This window comes from Tupaia chinensis, unplaced genomic scaffold (genome assembly GCF_000334495.1).
Source record: "Tupaia chinensis unplaced genomic scaffold, TupChi_1.0 Scaffold000216_1, whole genome shotgun sequence".
In the NCBI taxonomy this organism is placed as follows: Eukaryota; Metazoa; Chordata; class Mammalia; order Scandentia; family Tupaiidae; genus Tupaia; species Tupaia belangeri.
In genome coordinates, this window is record NW_006159691.1 from 138,961 (window position 1) to 151,542 (window position 12,582).

At 41.2% G+C, this 12,582-nt stretch overlaps 1 protein-coding gene across 9 annotated transcripts in view; it reads right to left on the bottom strand.

The window, feature by feature from the left end:
- Window positions 1-12,582, bottom strand: part of STK4 (serine/threonine kinase 4) — a 99,236-nt gene that overhangs the window by 69,291 nt on the left and 17,363 nt on the right. For all 9 annotated transcript variants that reach the window (XR_001370329.2, XR_334410.3, XR_001370328.2 and 6 more), the window contains exons 4-7: window positions 11,772-11,886; window positions 8,603-8,767; window positions 3,983-4,150; window positions 1,491-1,628 (exon numbers count right to left, since the gene is read on the bottom strand). Coding sequence is in view for 5 of the 9 variants with exons in the window: in XM_014587492.2 (XP_014442978.1) it covers window positions 1,491-1,628; window positions 3,983-4,150; window positions 8,603-8,767; window positions 11,772-11,886 (586 nt within the window). In the remaining 4 variants the exon portion in view is untranslated. The remainder of the gene's footprint in view (window positions 1-1,490; window positions 1,629-3,982; window positions 4,151-8,602; window positions 8,768-11,771; window positions 11,887-12,582) is intronic.

Consider the following 12,582-nt stretch of genomic DNA (forward strand, 5'->3'; position numbering starts at 1 on the left):
AGCCATTACGCCAACTGCTGGTCTCCATGATTATGTATATTTATAAATATATACAATTATATTTGTAATTTATTATAATCTTATAAATTTGCTGTTTGTGTTTATAGCACGATATAAAATTTATGCTATGAAAGTTACATACAAAATTCTTTTTAGAAGCCTGCCTGTGGTTTACAAATTTACTCTTATATTGTCCTCTGTGTTTCTCTTTGCGATCCATTCTGTTTTGTTCTTGAGAGAGGTTTTTGCCATAGGGCACATGAGCTTGCTAGAGAGAGACAGACAATGAGAGGGAAAGTGAAAAATCACCCCCCAAGGAGGACAGACACACCACAATCCCTTCTCCTTTATTCTCCTCCTGGGATCTATGCACACACACCCGGTGTGATTTTCAAGTCACTGGGTCCAGGACTCGAACCATAGTGGGTCATGTGGGAGTTTAGAGACATCACCACTACGCCACCTGCTGGTCCTTCCATTCTGTTCTTTTTCACCCATGAAAGGATGTGGTCTCCAAGGTCTTTGTAAGTAACCCAGAGATTGAAAGTATATCTCAACATGTAGTAGGATTGCAATACAGGAGAGATCTTTCCATAAAACTTCATTACTACCCTACATAGGCAGTAAAAGAATTTGTCAATGCACTTAGAGATAAGACTCAGTTCAGGCCCAGCCATGATAGCATGTGCTAGATGCTGCTGTTTGACAGGCTAAGGCCTCATGGGAAGTCCTGGTTCAAATCCCAGTACAATTTAAAAATCTCAAACTCATGACCAGTGTGGGCTGCACACCAAGAATCTGTTTGAAAGAGCTGGGTGTGATGGGATGCTCCCGTGGTCCCTGCTACTTGGGAGGGTTGTCACACGGAGAGACCCTATCTTCAAAAAACAAAAATAAAAAAATTCCATAAAAGAAGGAAAAGAAAGAAAACCCAATTCATTTACACAAAGAACATGATGCCTGTTCTCACAGCTTGGGAAGTCTGTGAGATCATTTCTCTCCTCATCATGTAAGTATGATCTGTTATTTAACATCAGTTTTATGGTGGTGTCCACCTGTCCATTCTCCTGTATTTTTTGAATGGAATAGTTGCTGATCTTTTCCTGTTCCTACACCTAAACTTACCCCTGAATCAGGTCCAAACATCTATTTCTGTCTGAAGGCTATGTCACATTGAAGCATCATTCTCTCTCTCTCTTTTTAAGGTTTTGGCCATAGAGCATGTGTGCTCGTCAGAGAGAGAGCAAGACAGAGAGAGGGAAAATGAGAAATCACCCCTCTTTCTCCTCCCACACAGCCCTGTATCTTCCTGTACCATTGTCTTGTTCACTGAGTTACCATTCTTTACAGAGTCAAGGTTCCTGAGAGGCAGGGAATGGCTTATGCGTCCCAACTATCTCCATATAGGTGGCTTAGCAGCATCTTTTTGGGGGGAGGTCGGGGGTGTGTGTAAATGAAATGAACAGAGGAGCATCCTGGATGATTCATACCTGCAGGAGTTGAGTGGCTGTGGCTCGCTGCTCAGGGCTCTTTACGAGACACTGCTTCACAAAATCCATGAAGTTATCGGACCAGAGTTCTGGCTTTCGAAATGTTGGGGGAGGGTTTGTAGGAATCATGAAGATTGCCTGATTAATAAAAAAGAAAGAAAGAAAGGTTTATTAAATAAAAATGATGCTCTAACAAAATAATGACTGGGATAGTTGACATTAACAAAGTGAGTCTTCTCTCATCCACTGATAAATCCAACAAAAGTTTATGTATCTCAAAGCAAGAAGTAAGGCATGAGATCCTGATGTCTCTCTCGCCCTCAGTTACATGCAGTCCTGTCCCATGCACCTCACAATCTCAATCCTTTTTTCTTTGCTAAGAACATTTGACTAGAACATTGCCTTTCAAAGAGGAAAGGCAAGATCTAAGCGTACCCGTATCGGCCTGATGCCATCCAGTTTCCCACCTCCTTCACAGGCACCATCACCTGCTGCATATCAGCAGACTGTGGTGAGCTCGCCAACCAGAAGTCCCCTAAATCACAAGGGCACCATTAACCTCCACCGCAAGCCAAGCCAACATACTTGCTGGGCGGAGGAAATGCTTAATGAGCACACTACATTGCAATTAAACTCTCTATTTCAAAAAAATAAAGCTATTATTTACTGAATTTTCAATAAAAGAAAAGCCATAGCTTTTGAAAAAAGAAAACTCTTTGCAATAAGCAGCTTAAATTATATTCTTTATCTCTAAAAATATAACTGGCAAAACCCATCCCTTCCTCACTTCTACCCCCAAAAAAAGGGAAGGCTTATCTTTGGGCACATGAATAATTTTTAAAACTGTTAAGTTCTTTAATAGGAGAACTAATTAAAAAGAAAAGAGTAAGGGCTAGCAGGTGGTGTGGTGGTTAATGCATTGGGTTCCCACATGGCCAACAGCAATTTGAGTCCCAGATCTGGTGGCTTGTTTTATCACTTTCTCACTGTCTCTTTCTGGTCAAACTTAAAGATACTAATAAATCTAAAAATAAAATAATAATAATAATAAAATTCAAAATAATTTTTAGATCAGAGGATGAAGTAATAGTTACGTCACTGGAGTCCCATATGACCAACCGTGGTTTGAGTCCCAGACCCAGTGGCTTGAAACTCACCCTGGGCACATGTGCATGTGTGCCCTAAATTCTGAGAGGAGAATGGAGGAGATCAGGGACTACAATGTGGCCATTCCCCCTGGGGAGTGATTTCTCACTTTCTGTCTCTCTAGCGAGAGCATGCAACCTATAGCAATAATCTCTCTCTTAAAAAAAAGAGTAATTTTTTTTAAAAAAAAGGAGGAGCTGGGACTGGGAGGTACAGAGAGGACTATGGAGCCCCCTGAAGAAGGTAGGGTCAGGGTCTTATATCAGCTCTGTGAACAGGGGTTCTGGGGGCCAGTAAAACCTGAGAACCCCCTGGGCACAATGCTGGCAAGTTTCATTGAAGATGGGCCCCTTAACACTCCAGAGATTACAGAGCTCAGAGCCTCCAGATGAAGAGACTGAGGAGCCAGGAACCAAAACACAAATTCCAGCCTGGCAGGAAAAAGATCAAATAAGTCAGAATCGATGTTAGTGACATGAGTTGAAAAAAATAGTTCGCAGGGTCAACCCTGCGGCCTAGTGGGTGTGGGATTCCAAATGGTTTGAATCCAGCCTTGGCGGCCTGAAAATCAGGCCAGCGCATGTGTGTTTGTGTACGCACATGCATGTGTACACCAAATCTCAATAGGACAAAGAGAAGGGGCTGCAATGTAAGCATGCTCCACTAGGGGGAGCATTTCCCCTCTCTCTCCCTCTCTCTCTCTGTCTCTGTCTCTTTCTGGAAATCAAAAAAATAAAGTGAGTGCCTCACCAGAACGTCCTGGATTCATGCCCGGAATGCACACATATACCCATAATCTAGGCTGGGTGAAACTGGAAGTGGATCACAGTGTAAAGACCCTGCTGGGGGTGACTAACTTTCTCTCCCTCTGATAGAAAAAAAAAAAAAAAGTAAAAATTGAACATTAGGGAAAAAAAAAAAAAGGCAGGGGCCAGCCCCATAACCTAGTGGTTAAGAAAGCCAGATCCCACGTGGCCAAATATGCTTCGACTCCTCACCCCCATCTCCGCCCCCACCCCTAGAGCAAAATCCTGATGGGATAGGGAAACGGAGCCGGCACTGTGGCATGAACAAACCCCATTGGGGATGTTTTCTCTCTGTCTCTCTCTATGGTGAGCACAAGCTCCCTCTGGCAATTAAAAACGAAAAAGCTAAAATTTAAAAAAACACTGGGATGGAAGCCAGCAGGTGGCATTGTGGTTCAGGCACTGAACTCCCACAGGGACACTCATCAGTTATAGGGAATTAATTTGTTTACTGGAAGCTAACCAAATAAGACATTGGACTAAGTTTCTAATGGTGATTAGCAACTAACCATCCCATTGGTTTTCTGCCCGTTTCCTTACCCTCATGGGATGGATATCGGCATACGGGGGCTTTCCTTCAGCCATTTCTATAGCAGTTATTCCCAGAGACCAGATGTCCGCCACACAGTTGTACCCAATTTCCTGAATCACTTCTGGAGCCATCCAAAATGGTGTCCCTATCACTGTATTCCTCTTGGCCATGGTATCCTGAAATAGAAAGGAAAAGAGACCAACACTAAGAACAAACGCTACAGAGAAAAAGGTATTTTCAACAATAAAAAATGACTTGTACTGAGACTAGCAGGCGGCATGGTAGTTAAGGCGCTGGCTCTCACAAGGCCAGCTGTGTGGTTTGAGTACCAGAACGGGCAGCCTGAAAAACACCCCAGGCTTGTGTGTGTGAGTGCACAAAATGGAGGAGAATGAAGAAGGGACTGTGGCATGGTCACCCACCCTGGGAGTGATTTCTCAACCTCCCTCCCCCCAGTCTCTCTCTGGCAAGCGCACATGCCCTATGGCAATAAAATCTAAAAAAAAAAAAAAAAAAAGAACTGAAAAACAATGCTACTGGAGTATACACTGGTAAAACCTCTAGTAAGCAAATTGACATATGTGTTAACTATTTAAATTTCCATATCCTTTGACCTATCCATTCCTAGAAATTTATCTTATGTGCAAGTGCCTCAAAACGTATGCACCCTGGGGGTGATTTCTCACTTTCTGTCTATCTCTCCAGCAAACACACACACCCTAGAGCAAAAAATCTCTCAAAAGTATTAAGAATAAATAATGCAAATAACTCTTTTTTTAAAAAAGAGAGAAGGAGGATATTTTTAAAAAAGAACTAAAGATGCAAAAGGCCTTCCAACTGCCATCACCAATATTTCTTTTTTTTTTTTTTTGGAGAGGTTTTTGCTATAGGGCGCGTGCACATGCCAGACAGAGAGAGACAGAGAGACAGAAAGCGAGAAATCACCCCCCCAGGAGGAATGGTCACGCCGCAATCCCTTCTCCTCCATTCTCCTCTCAGGATCTTGGGCACGCACGCACACGCGCCCGGTGTGAGTTTTAAGTCACCGGGTCCAGGACGCGAATCACAGCTGACTACGTGGGAGTCCAGCGACATAGCCATTACACTAACTGCTGGTCCCACCAACACTATTTCTTTTAAAGTGCCTGTGACTTAAATTAAGTTATGCCAGTCAGGAGCAAATGACAGGTAATATTTTTAAATAGACCTCACTCTGTCCGTTCAATGTAAAAAGCTGACACAGGAACTAACGTATTGCTTAGTCACTTCCTTGGCTCAGAAACTTAATATTTGCAGTGGTCTTTTCAAGCAGTGGTAGTCAAACTATCTGTTTTCACCAGATTATCTCAATTAGAAATGGGTATTTAGTTAGAAATTTTTTTTAAATTTGGGACCAGCAGATGGCCTAATGGTTATGTTGCTGGACTCCTACATAGACGACCACAATTTGAATCCCAGACCTGGCAGCTTAAAACTCATGCCAGGTGCATGTGCACCCAAAATCCTGAGAGGATAATGGAGAAAGGACTGTAATGTGGCCATCTCCCCAAGGGGATAATTTCTCATTTTCTCTCTCTGTCTTTCTGTCAAGCTCACATGCCCATAAGAAAAATCTCTCTTAAAAAAAAAAATTGTAAACTGAAATTATCAAGCAAAAGATAAACTATGCCACAAATAAGGATAAAAAAGGAGGGGCAGCAGGTGGCATGGTGGTTGAGGCACTGGACTCCCACATGGCTGACCACGGTTTGAGTCCTGGACCTGGCGACTTGCTTTCTCACTTTCTCTCTCTGGTGAGTGCATGTCACCTGTAGCAAATTTTAAAAATAATAATAAGTAAAATTAAACAAATAATTCTTTAAAAACAAAAACCAATGAGCATGTGGCTCGTCTCTGTAAGGTTGGCAGGTGGTATGGCGGTTAAGGTGCTGGACTCCCACGTGGCTGACCACAGTTCGAATTCCAGACCTGGTAGATTGTTTTCTCATATTTTCTTTCTTTCTCTCTCTGGTCAAAGTATATAATAACAATAATAAATAAAGTACATAATTCTGGGGAAAAAAAAAAAAAACTCTATCCTCAAATTACTACCTTATATTTTCACCCGAAGTCCAAGTATTCAAAATTTTAAATATAAAAAACAAAACTGAAAAAAATACTAAAAAAAAAAAAGTATAGATGAGGCCAGCCCTGTAGCCTATTAGTGGAGCGAGCCAGATCACATGTGGCCACCTGGGGTTCCTGTCCTGGCCCTGGTGGCTTGCGGACACACAGGGTACAGGCATGCGTGTCTGCAGCCCTGACGGGATGGGGAAATGGAGGAGAGGGTGATCACGCCCCATCTGGAGTGCTGTCTTCCTCTCCCTCTCTCACTGTCTCTCTTTGGTAAGACCATGACATCAAAAACAGAAACTGTAAGATAAAAGCGAGATTTTTTTTTTCTACAGAGAAAGAAAGAAACTTAGTCGTTGCCAGGAAGAGGGGACACTGTTGTGAAACTGCTAATGAGTACCGTTCACTTTGGGGAAGCTAAAGACGTTCTGTCTGGAATCACACGGCGGTGATGGCTGCACAGCTCCGCGACTACACTAGAAACACGATTACTAAAAAAAAAGGGGGGAATTCCGCAGGTGTGAGAGCAGTAAGCACATCACAAGTAATTTCTGAGTAATCAATTACTAAAGTTATTAAATATCATCGATATTCCTAATTTTAATATTATATTTTTATATTGTACCAGAAGCATATACTTTTAAATTTGGTCTCTTTATTAAGATTATAGTTTGGGGGCTGGCAGGTGGTGTAGTGGTTAAGGTGCTGGACTCCCATATGGCTAGCCACAGTCTGAGTGCTGGACGTGGTGGGGAACTTTCTTGCTTTCCCTTTCTCTCTCTCTCGCTCTCTCTCTCTCTCTCTCGCTCTGAAGTCAAATTTAAAAAATAATAATGATGATGAATAAAATGAAATAAAGTAATTCTTTTTAAAAAAGATTGTAGTTTAGATAATACTGTTTAGTATTGTTTTCTTAGGTGTTAACAAAATCTTTTGGAAAGCCTACAACTCATTTCACTGGTAAGCTTCTGATTTTTTAAAAACATTGAGGCAATTTCTGTGCTGTTGCAATATCTATGAGACTCTTGGGACGAGCAGATGGTGTAATGGCTATGTCACTGGACTCCCATGTAGTTGACCATGGTTTGAGTCCCGGACCCAGTGGTTTAAACTCATGCCAGGCACGTGTACATGCGTGCCCAGGATCCCGAGAGGAGACTAGAAGAGAAGGGATTGCAGCACGGCCATCTCCCCGGGGGGGTGATTTCTCTCTTTCTGTCTCTGTCTCTTCTGACGAGTGCACATGCCTGATAGCAAAAAACTCTCAAAAAAAAAAAAAAGAAAAAAAGAAAAATTATGAGACTCCTTGAGGTGTCCCAGGCAGATTTAAAATTAAAAAAATAGAAACTACACATAACCCCAGTGTAAACAAGCTATAAACTATATAAATATGTATGTGTACATATATATATATATACATATTTATTCAGGCATGCAAAAGCTACATGATATATAGCATTGTTGCAAATTTTAGTGTCTTTCTCTCTCTCTCAAGAACTGTGTCTAGTTTTCTAAATACACTTTCATATATGTTTATCTATTTTACAAAATCAGGTATTCTAAACATCCTGTTTTTTGTTCTTTTTTTTTTTTTTTTGAGAATTTTCGCTATCAGGCACGTGCGCTCGCCAGACAGACAGAGAGAGACATAGAGACAGAAAGCGAGAAATCACCCCCCAGGGGGGATGGTCACACCGCAATCCCTTCTCCTCCATTCTCCTCTCGGGATCTTGGGCACGCACGCACACGCGCCCGGCATGAGTTTTAAGCTACCGGGTCCGGGATGCAAACCACGGTCGACTACGTGGGAATCCAGAGACATAGCCATTACGCCAACTGCTGGTTCCCCTAAACATCCTGTTTTGATACATGAGTGTCTTCTGTCTTTTTTTTATTGCACTCAGGTAGGAGGAGATTTGAGAGACTGTATCCTGGAACCAAATGAGGACAGCATTTTCAGCACAGTAACTGTCAAGGACTACCCGGAAGGTGAATGAGATGATGTTATATCTTATTCAAGGAAAGCAATTTGGACTTAATTTTTCTTCCTTTTATAAATACACCAACGTAGTCCAATAGAATTTAAACTTCTATCATTTTTTTGTTTTAGTTTACATTTTTATAACAGTAAAACAGAGGCCAGCAGGTAGAGTGGTGGTTAAGGGCACTGGACTCCCACATGGCTGACCACAGTTCAAATACAGGACCTGGCAGCTTGCTTTCTCGCTTTCTCTCTTTCTCTCTCTCTCTGTCCCACTCTGGTCAAAATAAAATAAATAAATGTTAATAAAATAACTCTTTAAAAAATATAGTGAAACAAGTTAAACTATGTGACCTAGACCCCAGGAAAGAGTCTAAAGTAACAATACTAGCTTTTTTGTAACCTATTTGTAGATGCTACAATTTTTCACTAATAGAGTTAAGCCAAGAATAGTATGGGGGGGGGGGGGGAGTAAAAGGAATTGCTTCCCAGGACAGCTGAAAGCTAATCAAATACAAATAACATTTGTACTTACTGTAAGTTGACCTGCTACCCCAAAATCCGCAAGTTTTGCGTGTCCTTCTGTATTCAGCAAGATATTTCCTGCCTTGATGTCTCGGTGTATTTTTCTCATAAAATGAAGGTATTCTAATCCCTTAAGAGTTGACTGTAATATTGTAGCTATTTCATCTTCTGTTAACTGAAAACAAGAATAAATTCAAATCTGATAAATTTACAACGGCACCGTATATTCCTTGACTAGAAACATAAGATCTTATTCAACCGAGGAACAACACCGGAGCCTATGACAGTATCAGCATGCTGACCACCCCCAAAACTGTATTTCCAGTCAGTTCTCTCCCCAAACATCAGATTCACTTATCTGCCTAAACATCTCCAACTGGGCAGTCTGAGTGCCAGCCCCTGCGGCCTCAGGAACACACCAGCACGTATACGTGCATGCCTAAGATCTCAAAGAGGGAGAGATGGAGAAGGGACTGTGGCATGACCATCCTCCATGGGAGCTGCTTTCTCACTTCCTCTTTCTGTCTCTGTCTCTTTCTGGCAAGTACACATGCCTTCTGGCAAATTAAAAATAATAATCATAATAATATATTTTTTAAAAGCCCTGGAACCTAATTTTTAGTTCAATATGTTATTCAAGCTTTGGAATTTCTTTATCTATAACTTATGGTACAATACTATTCCTAGAACTTGTTATTTGATTAGGCAAACATACTGACTTTGAATAATGTAAATTAAGAAAAGGAGATAGTAGTGTGGATGACTGAAAAGTTATAACTGAGTTTTAAAATACCCCCACCTTATCATCTGTACAGCACCTCAAAATTTATTCTAAGTATTGTAAATATTCAAATTAATTTCTGTACACTTGGCAAATACTTAGTGTGGATATTATTGTTCCTACTTTCCATATTAAGACAAAAAATATGAAACCAAACTAAAGGCTAATATTTCTCCTGCTTCTATTCTCATCCACCCACAATCTATACAGAAGCAGGAATTATCTTTTTTTTAAGAGAGATTTTTGCTATCAAGGGCATGTGCTCGCCAGAGAGACAAAGAAAGACAGTTAGAAAGTGAGAAATCACCCCACAGGGGAAGGGCCACGCCACAATCCCTTCTCCTCCAGTCTCCTCTCAGGATCTTGGGCACGCACGCACACGCTCAGTGTGAGTTTTAAGTCACGAGGTCCAAAACTTGAACCACAGTTGACTACATGGGAGTACAGCAACATAACCATTATGCCATCTGGTCCCAAGAGTTATTTTTTTTTTAATGCAAATCAGATGGCTCACCCACTTGTTTAGTATCCAGCAAGTTTGCTATTACACTTGGAATAAAGTTCAAACTGATTGCCATGACGTGCAATACCTAAATAAGCTACCCCGGCCCACTCGTCCAACCTCACTACCTAGTTTCCCCTTTGCCGGTTCCCTTCCAGTCACAGTGGCCTTTCTGTCACTCAAACATGCCAAACTTATTACAGCCTCAGGGTCTTTGCACTGGTTATTCCCCACCTAGAATGTTTCTTCAGGACTCTTAGCTCCTTCCCATCATTCAAGTCTGACTTATTATTATTATTTTTAACTTGCCAATGGAAGCATGTACTTGCCAGAGAGAGAGACAAGAGCGAATAACACATCCCTCCCTCCATGGGGCATGTTCACACACCTGCTATGGGGTATGGTCACACTGCAATCCTTCTCTATTTCTTCTTCCTTTCACGATTCTGGGCATATACACACATGGGCCTGGCATGGTTTTCAAGTTGCCAGGTCCAGAACTCGAACTACATGGTCAGCCACATGGGATCCAGCCACCTTAAACACCAGACCACAGACTGGCCCTCAATTTTACTTTAACTGTTACCTCCTCTGAATGACCTTCCTCCACTATCTAGCCTAAAGTAGCAATTGAACACTACTCCTCTACCGTCACTTCATCCTTTTTCATCTTCCTCAAAGACTTTATCACCACGTAGCATTTCTTTTCTAGTTACCATTAATCGGGTTTTAGTCGCCATACAAGAAAGTGCACTACCATAAAAGCAGTGTCACGGTCTAACGTGTTTACTACTAGAACCCTAGGCCTAAAGCAATTGCTATGGTTTGAGCACATTCCCAAAAACTTTATGTGTTGAGACTCGGTTCCTTCTGTGACAGCATTGCGAGGACACTTACTCTGACTGTGAGATTCAGAGACAGAGCCTCTGGGAGGTGACTAGGGGAAGGCTTCCATGACTGACTCCTGGTGGCCGTGTAGGAGGAACGCACCCACACAGACACAGCTCTGCTCTTGCCGTTTCACCACGTGATGCCGCAACCCACCAGAGGACCTCCACCAGATGTGGTCTCTTGACCTCCAAAACGGTGAGGTAAATAAACCTCTATTTCTTATAAATTCCCCAAACTCAGGTATTTCTGCTGTTAGCAACACAATGGACTAGAATGGCAAAGGTCTAGAAGTATTTACTGAGTGAATAAGTGAAAAGTTTAAGTAACTGAACCGGAACTAGAACCTATGACCCCTAGGTCTTATTCCAACAATCTTAGTAACAGCAAATAATCTTTCATAGTAACATTATTTTCTGATTAATAAGAAGTACAGGAAGTTGCTCTGACAATACGCTGGTAAATGGAGAAATCCAAACCCAGATATAAACATTTTAAATGCCCTCTATAACTAAGACAAGAAAGTCATATTTTCCCCCACTAAGAAATCAGCAAAGCATACTAAAATCACTGGACTGAGTTGGTGTCAAAACTGTCACATTGGGACCAGCAGGTGGCATGACAGTTTAGGCACTGGCCAATCACAGTTCAAGTCCTAGACCAGGCAGTTTGAAAATTCTGTCAGGTATGTGTGCATGCATGCCCAAAATCCCAGGGGGAGAGTGGAACAGAAAGGACTGCGGTGTGGCCATCTCCCCAGGGGGTAATTTCTTACTTTCCCTCTCTTTTGTCTCTCTCTAGCGTCCTCTGGCAAAAAATCTCAAAAACATTTTAAATGCTGCTTTTATGGTACATTAAAGAACTAAGGAGGGAAGAGCCATGGAGAAGGGCGGATTTGACAGTCACCACCAGATACAGTAGTAGGAGGATGCACACAAATAAAGGCCAGAGAAAAGAAGATGGCATGAGAGACTAGCTGAGCTGAATTGTTCTAGAAGGGAAACTTACCGTTTTATTTCGTAGCCGAATGATATCCGATACAGAACCAGCCCCACAGTACTCCATGACAATCCACAGGTCTGTGTTCTTAAAATAACTGCCATAATACTTGACTACGTGAGGGCTAGAGAGAGAGACAAATTAGTCGGACAGCTTTTAAACGTCTCTATTAATTCTCTAATTAATTGCTAAATATATGAAAGCTTATTCTTCATCTCAAAAGACCAATTATTCATAACTAAGATTAAAATGGGCCACCTTGTGATAAGAATACAAACAATATAGCTTTTCTGCAGTGTAATAAATAACAAAAGTACAAAAATGGGTGGTCCTTTAACAAGCATTTCTAAGTCTACAATTTATCCTTAGGAAAGAACTACAGATGGTCCAGACCAGCAGGTGGCGTGGTGGTTAAGGTGCTGGATTTTCACATGGCCAACCATAGTTCAAGTCCCATGCTTGATGGCTTGCTTTCTTACTCTTTCTCTCTCTGGTCAAATTAAATAATAATAATGATGATGATGATGAATAAAATTAAATAATTTTTGAAAGAAAAGAACTACAGATGTTCAAAAAGAAATAGTTACCATCACAGAACTATAAATAAAAGTGAAAAATTACAAGCATCTAAACATCCATCCAACATTAGGGAGATTATTTAAGAAATAATGATATATTCTTACAATGGAATATCATGAATTCATGAAAAATTTTTAGAAGACCATCTGATAACATGACATGAAGCCCTGTTTTTTTTTTTTTTTAAAGAATTATCTAACTTTATTTATTCATTCATTCATTTTAATTTGACCAGAGAGAG